The sequence below is a fragment of the Hibiscus syriacus genome, unplaced genomic scaffold (genome assembly GCF_006381635.1).
Source record: "Hibiscus syriacus cultivar Baekdansim isolate YM2019G1 unplaced genomic scaffold, ASM638163v2 tig00008146_pilon, whole genome shotgun sequence".
Classification (NCBI taxonomy): Eukaryota; Viridiplantae; Streptophyta; class Magnoliopsida; order Malvales; family Malvaceae; genus Hibiscus; species Hibiscus syriacus.
Window position 1 is genome coordinate 1,043,734 of NW_024062154.1, and position 15,714 is coordinate 1,059,447.

The following is a 15,714-nucleotide window of genomic DNA, read 5'->3' on the forward strand; positions in this document are numbered from 1 at the left end:
TCCCAAATATAAGATTTGGCCTTAAAAACCAAGTTTAATTCCCCTCAACAACATCCTTCATCAATTTATTTTTTCTCTAATCAGATGTCAAATTGCTAAACCGATGCCAACAGTTTTTGGCATGAGATATGCCTTCAAAATGTAAAAACCCTTTAGGATTTTAAAAGCTTCTGATTCATAAATCCAAATTATAAATGTCTGTACAAATCTCCTCAACTCCAAGTAAAGCTCCGGTAAAAGAAGATAATTTTTCCATGTTCCGAAAGGTCTTGCAATAGTCTAAGTGACCTCCCCAAAATATTAGTTAGCCTTTTAAAACAACTCAACTGTGTAACCAATCGTCTATCATATCCAATGACACTAATCTACTCCTGTATAATGAAGTGATTAAACAAAACGAAAGACAAAAATTCAGGGTAAAAAACTCAGACAAACATCAAAGATCACCTCTTCGATATTGCTGTAATCTCAGATTGATCCTACAGGAATCAGCTTCAAAGCAGCAGCAATCGGCATTGTTAAGAAACCTAGGCAGATGCTGACGAACCACTGTTGCAAAGTGAGAGGACAAGTGCTTGCAAAGGTACCCAGGAACTCCACAATTACGATTTGGAATATGACAGTGCAACTTAGCACAGCCACAAACACATGGTTGTTTAGTATACCTTCGAGAACGTTGATCTTTTCCATCTCTCTAGAGCTAATTTCGTTGAAAACCTGAAGAAAATATAGAACACAAATTGACTATACATAAACATTCAAAGTTCGAAAATATAGAAATCAAATCAAAGATCAAAAATATTTTAACATTACCTGGCAGAAGACAAATGAGTTGAAAATAAGGGTGTTCAATATCAAATCGGCGTCCGAGCCATCAAGATGAAAAAAGGTCTTTCCTCTAGTCTGAAGAATCCATATGATCATAAATTGATATACAGACTGCCCTAAAATATTCCTCCACATTACATTACTGATGAAGTTTCCCTTCCTACCAACTGGAGATCTCTTCATCAAGTCATCATTAGGAGGCTCGGTAGCTAATGCAAGTGCCCCTAAAGTATCCATGATCATGTTGACCCATAGAAGTTGAACAGCTGTGAGTGGAGCATTTCCTGAGAAACAAGAAACCATATCAAATCCTAAATTAGTAGGGAATGACAATATTGTTTAATTCATTTAAAAGAAGGGATAAGCCCGTCCTGTATCAAAGTGACAATAATAGGGTCTCTTACCAGTCAAACAAGCAGAAGAAAAGTTTACAATTAGGGCAACCACGTTGACAGTCAGCTGAAACTGAACGAATTTTTGGATATTTATATAAACTGAACGTCCCCATTTAGCCACTGTTACAATTGTGGAAAAGTTATCGTCCAGGATTATGACATCTGCACTTTCTTTGGCCACCTGTAAATTGTGAATCGGTTTTAAGCAAATTACATGCAGTAATGGACAAACTTAAAACCCTGCTCCTTTTTGATAAAGTAGCAACATTAATCATAACCGACTTATACTGGGTAATCTAGCAAAACAAACCCTTCAAAGCAGCTAAAGATTGAGCATGTGAAGTTTTTATGATTCAAATGAAGCATGGCTAGAATGAAACGACCAACAAGGTAGCACAAAGAATTCAACATCCTAACATTTAGTCTAAATTCACAGCATCTTCGATGAAACTAATTAACAATATAAAATTTTCTGTAACTTGGCCACTAGAGAGATTTATGTTGGAAGTTATAACTTTTTTGAAAGAAAGTGAAGGAACATGTAAGATATACCTCAGTCCCAGCAATGCCCATCGCAAGCCCAATATCAGCTTCATGAAGTGCAGGAGCATCATTTGTACCATCTCCGGTGACAGCAACTACTTCTCCAAATGTAGTCCGAAGGTGTTTGACAAGAGTATGTTTATCCATAGGTGAAGATCGAGCCATTACCTGCACGAATTTCATATATTTGGTGACCTTCCTTTTAAATTATGAGCATCCGAATGACAAATCCTTAAATTGGTCCACTGCAATATAAGCCAACAGACTAACCACACAATGCTACAAGTGCTGATTCATTACTAGTACTATATTCACCTTAGAGTTCAACTTAAATAGAAACTATATATTAAAGAAATACAAGGTCAACAGTTCATATTAAAGCTTTATAAGAAAGTCGTCATAGGTACTGTCTATGAGGTAAGCATAGCAACCTAGCAACAGGACTTCCTGGGAAGCTGCTTAGTAGCACAGCATTTTTAAAAGCAATTATTTTAAGGATGTAATTTAAACTTAAGTCAACTAATACCTAGAGGCTATGAAAAAACAGAATAATCTATTGTTTATAGAGTTAATGTAGAAAAATAAAATAAAGGTATGGACCTGTATTTTTGGAATAAGTTCATGCAATTCCTCTTCAGATTTCTCCCGAAAATCTGGACCTTCAATTGCAATACCACTGTCGGTTAAAATTCCAATTTCCCTTGCAATAGCCTTAGCAGTGTGAATGTTGTCTCCAGTGACCATTCGAACAGTAATACCAGCTGACTTACATATTGCAACAGACTCCTTAACACCAGGGCGTACAGGATCTTTGATGCCAACAATGCCTATACAAGTGTATCCTTGAAGGGGAAGGGGGCTGTCAATAGAAAAATCAGTTCCCATATCCATGTAAGCAACACATAAAGTTCTAAGAGCTTCACTAGCAAATTGTTCAATTGTATTCTTTAGATGATTGGTGGTTGGTTCAGTCAGGGGAACAACATCCCCATTTGAGCTTATTACTTTGTCACATGCAGCTAAGATTATTTCAGAAGCACCCTTGCAGTGGGCTCGGAAGCCTCCTTCAGGAAGCTCTATAACTACAGCCATTCTCTTCTTTGCAGAGTTGAAAGGCTCAACTTTCACAATTTTAGATGCTCTTCGTTCTGCTTGGAAATCCCCACCAAGCAATAACCCAAATTCTAAAAGGGCAGTTTCTGTTGGTGTTCCGAGTATCTCATTTTTCTTGTCTTTGTTATTAACAACTTCTCCTCCAGTGTTATTAAATATCGACTCAAGTAAAATTTTCACAGCAGATTCAGGAACTAAAGATCCAAAATGATTACTCTCGTTGGAGCTGCTCACTTTCTTGATTTCCTCACAAATGCATGTTTTCATAACAGTCATGTGGTTACTAGTCAATGTACCAGTTTTATCACTGCAAATACTTGTAGAGGATCCCATTGTCTCACAAGCAGCCAGATGTCGGACGAGGGCCTTGTCATTCATCATCTTCTTCATGGCAAAAGCAAGGCTTAATGTAACAGCCAAAGGCAGTCCCTCAGGAACAGCAACGACAACAATTGTAACAGCAATAGCAAAAATTCCAACATTTCCATTACATCATCTCCAGACCAAGTCCAATGTGTGCCATCTTTTAGCTTGCGGCTAAATAATCCTTGTACCAGAACAGCAAATGTCACAACAGCAAAATACAGACCTATTTCCCAATAATTGTGGCAACTCCATTCAGTTTGACCTGCAATGGGGTTTCATCATCTCCACCTTCACTAAGAGTGGCCATTAGTTTCCCCCATTGAGTTCTCATCCCAACAGTAGTCACAAGCATCTTACACGATCCATCCTGCACCTTGGTTCCAGAGAGGAGAAAAGGGTTTATTGCATTCACATTAACTGGTTCACTCTCACCGGTTAAACTGGATTCATTTATCAAAACTGAAAACCCCGAAATAAAGAGTCCATCAGCTGGGACCTGATCTCCAATTGCAAGATGAACAATATCACCAGGAACTAGATCAAATATTGATATTTTCTGCCTCAGCCCATCTCTAGTAACCTGAACCGTTATTTTCTTCTTCTCCTTGTCCAAATCTCTGAACTGTAGAGATTGTCTGTAATCACTTGTGGCAGTGACAAACACAACAAGCAGAATGCTCAAAACAATTCCAAGACCATCATAGGCACCCTTCGGCCATCCTTCCACTGTAATCCCAACAGCAAGAGAGACAAGGGCACAAACAGCTAGTATCATAAGGGTTGTATCTTGAAGGGCTTCCCACACGAAAACCCAGAATCCTCGTTGAGGGGTTTCGGTAAACTTATTAATTCCATAAATGTGTTTTCTTTCATTTATCAAATTCTCAGAAGTAGGAATACCATCAACAATTGAAGTAGAGAGTTTGGCTGCTATATCCTCAACCCCACCATGAATTTTCAACTTCTTCACATCATGGCCTTCGACAATAGATCCCAACTCGTCAGCACAAATCTGAAAACCAGCTGCTTTAACTTCTTCAGGCACTTCATATTCAATAGACAAGTTTAAACCTGTTGGGAGATTAAAGGAATGAACACATAATGGAAACATCCAGAAAGTCGTTAAACCTAGCCATGCATCAGAATGAGAGGTTCTTACCATGTATAAATTGAAGAGCGGCTTGTGAAACCAAAACTGCAACCCTAAATTTTTCCTATAACACAGCAACAAAAGAATTAACATGAAAAATTATGCACAAACAGTTCTTGTATTTCATCCTTATAGTTCATGGCAATTTCAAGTTCAAGTAACTCTTGTATCTCATAAAACCAGTTCATTTAAGGTAAATGTCTACATTCAACAGTGCAAGGCTTAAATACCATCAGAAGAAAACCAACCAAGTATACTTTCTGTAACAAATATAGTAACAATTTTGGACCATAAAACACTAATTAAACAATCATATTTTCGTTAGAAAACTTCAGAACACAGAGATATAAACATCGTATTCTAGCTGAAAACCACAATGCCATTTGTTTTGCAAAGCCGTACTTCAAATAAACGCACAAGTATAGCGAGATCTCAAAAAAAAAAATTGAAACATTGAAAAAAGTTGATTAGGCAGTTATAGATCAGCTGATCTAAACCTAATTATATTCAACTTCAAACTTCTTAATCTTAGGCAAGTTGAAAGTTATTAATTTAATCTTACAGAAAAAAAGATTAAAAACTATAAGATCAAATCAGATGCTTATATCTTCTTCATTAGATTTGAAAAATAAAGAAATATGCTTATATCTTCTTCATTAGATTTGAAAAATAAAGAAATCTGAATAGATCCGAAAGAAATCAGGTACTTTTAACTCATTGTTAGAAAATAATTAAATTCAGTTTTCTCCGGTTGAGAAATAGTTCAATTTCATTTTATTCTGTTAAGCTTCCTAAAGAAGCAAGCAAAAAAAACTATAAATAAAAAACATGGAAAATCCAAAAAAAAAATGTATTAAAACCTGATTGGAGCGACGAATAGCTTCAGCTTCAAAACGTTTGGAGAGATTAGCCGTAAAACGAAACCTTCGCTTACGATTCTTGACGATCGAACAAAGTTTCCTCCATCTTTCCAAAGCTTCTTCAGACGAATTCTTCGGCTTCACGTCTCCAAAATTTTCGTTCAAGTAACTCTCCATTTTCTTATCTTCTTATCTTCAGGGGAAAAAATACAACAGTTTAATAAAGAGATCCCTAGCTTTTCTAATACTTCAAGGATGAACGTTGTCAATGTTGAAAGAGAATCTCAGGCAACAGGGAAAATAAAATTAGACTCTTCCACCAAATCTTTTTAAGGCAATTTTGGATTCTTTTAAGTGTTTGGTTCTTTAGAAAATCAAAAGAGAATAAAAAGACCGGAGTTGACAAATAGTATTATTTCTAAGGTAGACTTTTCTAATGTTTTCTTGTTTGTTTTTCTCTTCAAATATTTTTTATATAAATTATAAAATAATATTTATTTAAATATTTGTAATATTTTAATAAAAAATGTTTATATCCTTATTACATATCAAACAAAAGATTTCAAAGAATAACAATATATCTATTAACTATTAAAATCATTTGATTCGTGTATTTATATTCATATATCGTGTTGTATTTCTAATAAAATATATATATATTTCTCTTCATTGTCTTGATTGGTCCAACATTTTAATTATTAAATTTAAATATATATTTGGTAACTTAATAATTTTTGAAATTTTTAAAAATTATATACATATTAGTAATTAAATTTTAATTTTATATATTATTTTTAATATTTTTTATTAATATTAATTTTTTATAATGTAATAATAAAGATTATATCACATATTAGTAATCTTATTATTGTGTGCATTTTATTTTAAAAAAATTATTAAAAAAAATAAAAACTATAAATTATAAAAAAATAACTGAAAAATCTTAAATAATTTTAAGAAAAACTCTACTTAAACTAGGTACAAGAGTGAAAAGAAAACAAATAAAAACAGTGGGAAAAAGAGTAATATTGTGATTTACATTTAGAAAAAATTATATTATAGGTCCAAATAAAAATAAATAAATCATTAAAATTAAAATATTCGACTAGGAAGAAATTGGTAACTTTATTCAATTAATTTTTAAATATATTTTATTTTGAATATTTTATTGTTTCTAAATATTTTTTTAAAAAAAGTAGATGAAATTATTATATTTAATATATTATATGATTTTATGTTATCATGTGATTAAAAATTAACATCGTTAATAAAAATATAAAAAGAGTAATGAAATTAAATTTCATATACTAATTTGGGAGAAGACGTCTAATTCAGATACTAAAAAGTATATTTAGAACTTATTATTATTATTTTCCTTTGAGTAATCTACAACCATAGTCACTTGACTAATAATGAATTATATTTTGATCATCAAATTATTAAAATTATATTTTAACCACTTAACTAATTGGATTTGATTATTTAAGTCCTAACATTTATAAATTATATTAATTTAATATTGATTCTAATTTTTTGAAAAAAATATAAAAAAAATCAAAATATATTTTTAAAAATTACACACACACACTAAAATGTAAAACTTAGATTACAAGAAAGGACAACAAACGCTTACGTTTGTTGGATTAAAATTTACAAGGATACTTCCAATGGCTATCATGCTTCTCGAAAACTCTTTTTATTTTTTTATAAAAATATCACATTCATTCAATTTTGTTTCACATTTCATTGCCTGATTTAGATTCAATTTCTTAAAAGTACAACTTTAAATTTTATACTATATTGTCAAAATAAAATGCACAAATAAACCATAGTATAATATAAAGAAATTATAAGATAGATACATAAGAAATTACAACTTATGCAAAAAAAAATTATTGGGTAAATTACTTATTTGGTCACCACCTATTGCTTAGTTTCTATTTTGGTCACTCGGCTATTATTTTTTCTTTAAATCATACATAATATTAGGTTATGGTCACCAGCAATTAAAAAATTAACATTAGGTATGATTTTAGAAAAAATAATAGTAGAATGACCAAAACAAAAACTAAGTAATAGGTTGATGACCAAATAACAGTTTACCCAAAAATATATAATAAGCCGTTTTTACTCGACTGTTATAGATGTACACCGGCCCAATCACTATAACCGTCCGATCTCAGAAATGGTACATGTCAAATAATCAACCATCCAGATCCAAAATAACAGAATCATAATCAACAACAATACATAACAAGTAATAAACTAAAACCAAAATGAGAAGAGAGAAAAAATCCAAGCCAAATGAACAAAGAGAGCAAGAAAACAAGACCCCGAAGAAAGCATGAGAAAAAAGAAGCAAGAACTCACTTTGTTAAGCCGGAACTGCGGGCAAAGAAGACGCGGTCAGCTGATGTCTCGGAGTCTGTTGGAGAAGGTGAAGAAGTGGTGGGGATGGGGGTTGGAGAAGTAGTATATTATAATTGTTAGAAAAAGAGCAGTTTACATTGAATGGAGGGCGGTGGAGTTACTTAACTGCTTCAATTTAAACCTAAACAATAAACATAAACCGGGACAGGCGTATGTTAGAAAACAAATTTTTAAAGTTTTAATAAGAGACAAATTTATAAAATTTTAATAAGATGAAAATATATTTTTAATAAAAATACACAAAAAAAAAATCTAATATATATTGTAATATTAAAATTTTAGGGTAACTGATCGCCCTTATCTACCCTTCTTCGTTCATCTCTGAACATAGGTTTTCAAAATTTAGATTGGAAGGGGTAGATGTGGATGCTTAATAATTTAGGAGAGTAGGTTCAAAATATAAAACACAAATTGGTATGAGTGGGGGGCTATGTTTCCGTAAGTAACGTGACAACAACATATATAATAAAAACATCACATGGGAACCACCAATAATAGAGCAGAGGGATTAAAAACAACATGTCAGTGCCATTTACAATAGTATAATCTATGACATTGGTTACATTCATGCATTTATGTTGATTTAACAGAAATTAACAGTGTAAAAGAATAAATATATATAGTAGGTTAATCGAACTGTTTACTTTGAATTTTGGGTTACTTTTTCAACTTTTGAGGCTTAATATATGTGATGTTGAATACAAAGGAGATGTGTTGATTTTGCTTAAATTTTATGAATTCTAATTGAAGAAAAATAAAGTGTTAACCTATGACCAAAATGAAAAGGTCAAAAACTTGATTTGGGCTAAAAGAATAAAAAGGTTGGTGCACTAATAAATCTTGACAAAACAATTTAGGAACAAAATTTAATATTTTTAAGGGTAAATTATTCGACTAACCATTTAATTATGAGATTGATGTTGATATAACATGATCAATGTACTTTCAATTTTGATAATATGACAATATAACTATTTAAGTGGTTTCATTGTAGTCATCTGTCGTTAAAATTAATGGAGTAGTTGACGTGACAGTTAATAAAATTAATATTATTATATATTTAGTCCTCATAACTTATACATTCTATCAATTTGGTTCTAATTTTAAATTAATTCAATAATTTAATTCTCTAATCAAATTAATATTAAATGTATTAATATTAAGAAAAAGTCCTCCAATCATATCAATATAGTCCTTCAATCATATCAATATACTTAGTCCTCATAACTTATACATTCTATCAAATTGGATGTAATTTGACAATTAATTCAATATTGAATAAATTAATATTAAGAAAAAGTCCTCCAATAATATCATGACATGATACATGTCATAATTTGATTGGAGAATTAAATTTTTTGGATTAATTTAAAATTGTGAACAAATTGATAGAATGCATAAGTTATGAGGATTGAATATACAATTATACTAATTTTATTAACCGTCACGTCAGTTGCACCCTTAAATTTTAACGGTATGTGTAGCTCCGTTAAATTTTAACGGCATGTGGCTACATTGAAACCACTTAAATAGTTATGTGGTAATATTAACAAAATTAAAAGTAAGGTTGTCATATCAATACCAACCCCATAATTTAGTAGTCATTTGAGTAGTTTACGATACTTCAAATTTTTTAAATTAATTTTAAAAAAAATTAAAACCTGTTCAAAATTTTTAAAAATAATAAAAGATTTAATTAAAAATATTAAAAATCTAATGAAAATTTTAAAATAATTAAATTAAAAAAATTAAAGCCTCAAATACTAATATTCAAAAATTTAAAAGACTTAAGACCCTCTATAATGTCAGCCTCTTACAAGAGATTCGAACTTGAGGGATTTTGACCAGATCTGATCTTATTGAGTTATGTTTTTTTAGTAAAAAATTAGTTTGATTCGGATCACGTCAAGTCTTTTAGAATATACACTCGAGTTGGGTCGAGTCAAATTCGAAAAATAATATAATTATATCATATATATTCGGGGATAATTGTAAGAGTTAATTGCATTATACATCTTTAAATTATGACCCTCATTTTAAATTAGTCCCTGAACTTTTAAGTATTCCAATTTTATCCTTAAACTATGACTATCATTCTAAATTAGTTCTTAAAATTTTGAACATTTCAGTTTCATCCCCAAAGTATGATCTTCATTCTAAATTGGTCCCTAAACTTTTTAAACATTTCAATTTCATCCCAAATTATACGTATATACTAATCATATCTCTTGTTAATAAAATTGTTAGACCAATTTATATTATTATATGTTTGAAAAATAAAATTTAGGTTAAACTACGGCTGAAACTAATTGCATATTTGGAAGAATTTGGGGATGAAATTGGAAGAATCAAAAGTGTTGGGACCAATTTAGAATGAGAATCATAGTTTAGAGATTAAATTGGAATATTCAAAAGTCTAAAGACCAATTTAAAATAAAGATCATAGTTTAGGTACACATAATGCAATTAACTCTAATTGTAATAATACTCTTATCCATATTATTTTTTTAATTAGATCTTATTTTTTCAAAATAAATAAAATTATATATATATATATATATATATATATGTTGGGTGGAATCGGGTCAAATATGGATACGAGTTTTATCTCAAAAAATGGGTCAGATTTTGAGTCGAATGTCACTCTAAATCTGAATCAACTCAAGTTTCATATAAAGAGTATATGTTTATTGGTCGTATCTGATTGATCGGAAACTTGACCCACATACATCCCTAGGTCTATTCCATCCCATTCCCCCAATTCATTCTTACATGGGCTGATATTTTCCTTATTTTCTTTTAGGGAAAAATTTATTTAGCCTATTTATTTTCCGCTCATGACACTAAGTTTGTCGTTTCGAGAAGCCCACTCTTGTCTACAATTATACAATCATGGACACCTATTGTTATTAACTACAAGCAAAAGCTGTGGCAATGGTGAAAATGATGATATAGAAACAACAATATATTTTAGATACTAAAATTATATACACAATATTCATTAAATATACTCATAATAAGTTCAAAATAAATTTAAAATAAAAGAATTGTATGCTCAATAAATTTAGATATTTTACTCACTCTGAGTATCAATATTATTTTTAGCTTTGAAGTTTGATTAAAATTCCCAGTATCAAGACCAAGACATTGATATTGATGCCACATAAACAATATTGATACTCTATGAACATAATATCAATACTACTAATAAAAGTCTAAATTCTTGACGTGTTCATGGAGTATCGGTAATGTTCTTAGAGTACCGATACTAGAACCCAAAAATGACATCTTTCTCACTTGGGAATATCTCCAAACCTCTCCTAAACACTCTAAAACGTGTCCTACTTCATTTCTAAAGCTTTTGAGGGTTATTTAGGGTCATTTAACATCTTTATAATACATTTTAACACACAATAGAACAAGTTAAATCCAAGGCATGCTTAACATACAAGAACACTCAACATGCTCAACAACTAACAAAGCATCAAAATTATGAAACACAAGTAGCACTTCAAAGTTGAATGTGTACTACCTTAAAGCTTGGTACTTGAAATAAAGCTCATTGCTTAGTTTCCACTAAGTTTCTTCTTCTCTTTAGAGTTTTAGTTCTTTCCAACTTCTTGCACTTCACAAATAAAGATAATGACCAATAATAAAAATAAAGATGAAAATTATCACTAACACATCTAATAAAGTAAGGGGGTATAATAATGCATTTAGGATTCAAGACTCAAACCAAAATAAGTTCATATAGCTCAAGGTCTCAAAATCTCTCTTAAACCCATTTTTAACCACTCTCATCTCTCCAAGAGATTTTGAGCATGGAAGAAAGCTCTTGAAGTGTAGGTTAACACATTTATCTTCACAAATTCGGGATGAATTAGTTGCACGACAAAGATGATGCCTTTGGAGCTCTAGCTTTGTTTGGGAGAAAGAGAGGATGGAATGCAGGGGCGAACCTATGTGGTCCAGGAGGTAGCAAATGCATACCCATTTTCCTTAAAAAATATCAACATTTAATATATTTTATTAAGAGTTAAAACTTCTGCACACCTATTTCTTGAGCTTTGTGCTCTTTGACGTGAGTAAGAAGCCAATGTCAACCTTCTATTCTAAATTTTTAAATTAAAAAAATATTGATAATATATACCATTTTATCTTTTACAACAATTCATCTCACTTTTTTTTATTTTCTCACTTCTAAAGCTTCTGTTTTTTTTAATTCAAACCCAGCTGATGTGAAACCCAGCTATCGGTCCATTGCTTCAGTCTAAACCAACCGTCATGACACCGTACACCGGCGATTTTCCCGTGAACTTCCCCAACCAAGCTACCTGCAAGTAAGGTGCTGCTCATTTCTTTTCCTTAGGTAGTTAGGTTCTTCACTCATTCTTTTACCGTCTTAAATTTAGTTAAATTCATATTTATATTTTTAAGTTTTTGAAATTTATTTCTTAATTTGATTGAGTTAAAATTAAGAGATAAAATTAAATTTTAGATCAATTTAATAGATTTTAGTGATTTTATGAAGAATATTTGAATGCTAAATTGTGATATATAAAATTATGAATATATATTTCTGGGATGGAGAAAGAAAATATATTAAATTTGTGTAATTTAAGTTGAAGCAATTTGGATATTTTAACTTTTAAGTTGAATCCATTAAAATTACTTAATTAGTAATTAAGATCTTACTTCTTTGATAATAATATAGTTATTAATGGGGAATTATAATCAATAATTATTGTGGTTTGTAAATTTGTAATTGTAGCAGTGAGAATATGAATGAAGAAAATACTAACTTTCAATGAAAGAATAAGAATGAAACGTTGGATTGGTTTGTTCAAAAGTCCAAAAAGAATTAGGCAAGTTCTTCCCAAGTGAAGTGTCAATTTGTGTATCATAACCAACAAAAACCTTCAGCAACTGAAGCCGAACAAGAATTTTCTTTCCCTTCAAATAATATGCCCCAAACTAAAAAAAAACGGAATGAGATCTACATGTATTACACAAGATGATATTACAACATTTGCATCTAGGGAGATGGAGAGCCAAGTTAATATTAGCTATATTCCACATAATCTGGTTAAAAGGAAAAAATTATTGACTATTATCCAATGGGTCAAGAAGCAATGAGGAAAGAATACATACAAAGAGCTGTTTCCCAAAGAAAAAAGCACAAATTTCCTCAAACGAATTTCGAAGGAGGTGTATTACGTCGCTTTAATAAATCTTGGTTTAATAAGTATTCTTGGCTTGAGTATAGTGTTTCAAAAGATGCATCATTTTGGTTTGTTTGTTACTTGTTTAAGAATGAAACTACCAATGCTGCAGGAGGAGATGCATTTTTTGTTAATGGGTTTAGAGGTTGAAATAGACCAGTTCGATTCAGAAAACATGGTGGAATTATTAGTGCTCATAATCAAGCTTTTCAAAAGTTTGAGGATTTAAAGAACTTTAAGTCATCCTTGAAAGTTTCTTTAAACCAACAAACCGAGAAAGCTAAAAGTAACTACCGTATCTGTTTGACTACTTCTCTTCATTGTTTGGGATTTCTTTTACTTCAAGGATTAACATTTCGTGGTCATGATGAATGTGATGAATCAACTAACAATGGAAATTTTCTTGAACTTTTGAATTGGATTGCGGAAAAAAATAATGATGTGGGAAATATTGTTTTGAAAAATGCACCTAAAAATAATCAAATGATTGTACCTTCAATTCAAAAAGATCTTGTCAATTGTTGTGCAGAAGAAACTACTAAGGAAATTATGAAAGATCTTGGTAAGGATTATTTTGGAGTGCTAGTATATGAGTCTAGTGACGTGTCTCAAAAAGAACAAATGAAAAGCTCTTTTTGAATTGAAGGTGCAATATTGTTTTGAAAAAAATAATGATGTGGGAAATATTGTTTTGAAAAATGCACCTAAAAATAATCAAATGATTGCACCTTCAATTCAAAAAGAGCTTATCAATTGTTGTGAGAAAGAAACTACAAAGGAAATTGTGAAAGATCTTGGTAAGGATTATTTTGGAGTGCTAGTATATGAGTCTAGTGATGTGTCTTAAAAAGAACAAATGACTTTTTGTGTTCGCTATGTTGATAAAAGAACGGTTTCTTGGAATTGTTCATGTTGGAGATACCAAATTTGTCTCTTAAAGAAACTATCTTTTCTTTGCCTAATGAGCATTCTTTGAGTTTTTCAAAAATTCATGGGCAAGGGTATGATGGAGCTAGTAATATGAAGGGTGAACTTAATGGTCTCAAAACTCTAATCATGAGAGAAACACAATCTGCATACTGCATTCATTGTTTTGCTCATCAACTTCAATTAACTCTTGTTGTTGTTTCTAAGAAAAATAAAGACTGTGGTTAGCTTTTTGATACACCTGAAGATTTGTTGAATGTTGTTGGATTATCATGTAAGCAAAAAGATTTGCTTAAAGGAAAACAAGCTGAAAAATTGTAAAAGCCTTTGAAAATGGTGAATTTGTGAGTGGAAAAGGTTTAAACCAAGAGCTTGGTTTAGGTAGGCCAGGCGATAGACGTTGGGGGTCTCAATATAAGTTGATTTTGAAAGTGATTGATTTGTATTCTACGATATGTGAGGTGTTTGATTTGATTGATAATGATACTCGAAATGATGATGATGCTCGAAAAGCCGATAATGTGAGTTTTACAATAAAGTCATTTGATTTCATTTTCATGATTCACTTGATGAAGAGAATATTTTGGATTATGAATGAATTAAACAAAGCTTTACAGAGAAAATATCAAGATATTGTCAATGATATGTCACTTGTTACTTTAACTAAAGAAAGATTGCAAAATATAAGGAAAAACGAGTGGGAGTCTTTTTTTTTTTTGTTACAACCACTTCATTTTGTAACAAGAATGACATTGATATTCTTGATATGAATGTTGTGTATACTCCTTCGAGAAGAAAGAAATGTTATCATTTGGATACTACTAATATTCATCATTTTCGAATTGAAGTGTTCTTGAGAGTTATAGATATTCAGCTTCAAGAGTTAAACAACCGATTTGATGATGTTAGTAAAGAGTTATTGACTTGTATGGCTTCTTTGAGTCCACTTGATAAATTTTCTTCTTTTGACAAACAAAAGATACTTAGACTTGATGAATTATATCCCGATGAATTTATAGGTGTTGATAGACTAGTCCTTGATGATAAACTTGATAATTATATTGTTGATATGCAGAGGGATGATAGATTTTGGGTATTGAAATATATGGGTGAACTTTCCATGAATCTAGTCGAGACAAAGAAGCATCAAGTGTCCCAACAAGTCTATTTGCTCAAAAAGTTTGTATTGATTCTACCCGTAGCAACCGCAAGTATGGAAAGAGTATTTTTCTAAAATGTGAAGAGGAGGTTGCGAAATAGCATAGGTGATCAATTTCTAAATGATTGTTTTGTCATTTATATAGAAAGAGATGTTTTTGTCCAAATCGACGATGAAAAAAAAATCTTGAAACGATTTCAAGGAATGAAAGTTGATCGAGAACAATTGTAACTATTTCTAATATTTAGTATTTTTTTTCTTTTTGAATGAATTAATATTTGGATTTTGTAATTTTTAATTAATAAATATTATAATATTTATTTTAGACCATTTTTTTTAATTTTTAAATCCGTCATTGGTGGAACGTAGATGAAAACAAATGGAATGATCACAAAGGGAAGGTTTTTTTGAACTTTTTTTTTCCTCGTTTTTCCCAATGATCTTATTTATTTAATGAGGAAATCAGCTTGTGAAATCTTCGATGGGGTAATTACACAATGGGTTCTCCTTTATTTAGCCTCAACTTATAAATGTCCTTTTAAAAGTTATATTAGGCCCAAACTTAGCCTAACAGTTCTAATTGCTTGAGCACATAGGTTCATAGACCTCTCGGGTCAACCCACAAGTTTTAACTCGAAAATTTGGGTGTTATAGAAGGTAAAATTAAAAAAAAAGGTTCATAAAAAACTACTGTAACTACAAAACTAAAGTTAAGGAGAAC

General features: G+C 30.8%; 1 protein-coding gene across 1 annotated transcript; it reads right to left on the reverse strand.

The window, feature by feature from the left end:
- Positions 1-318: 318 nt before the first annotated feature.
- Positions 319-5,664, reverse strand: LOC120202101 (calcium-transporting ATPase 1-like). Its single transcript, XM_039202579.1, is given in 9 exon segments — positions 319-717; positions 814-1,112; positions 1,233-1,404; positions 1,776-1,934; positions 2,367-3,352; positions 3,355-3,471; positions 3,474-4,316; positions 4,405-4,459; positions 5,256-5,664. Coding segments are annotated over 9 exon segments (3,057 nt in total). The 5' UTR covers positions 5,433-5,664; the 3' UTR covers positions 319-468.
- Between the last annotated feature and the right edge of the window lie 10,050 nt (positions 5,665-15,714).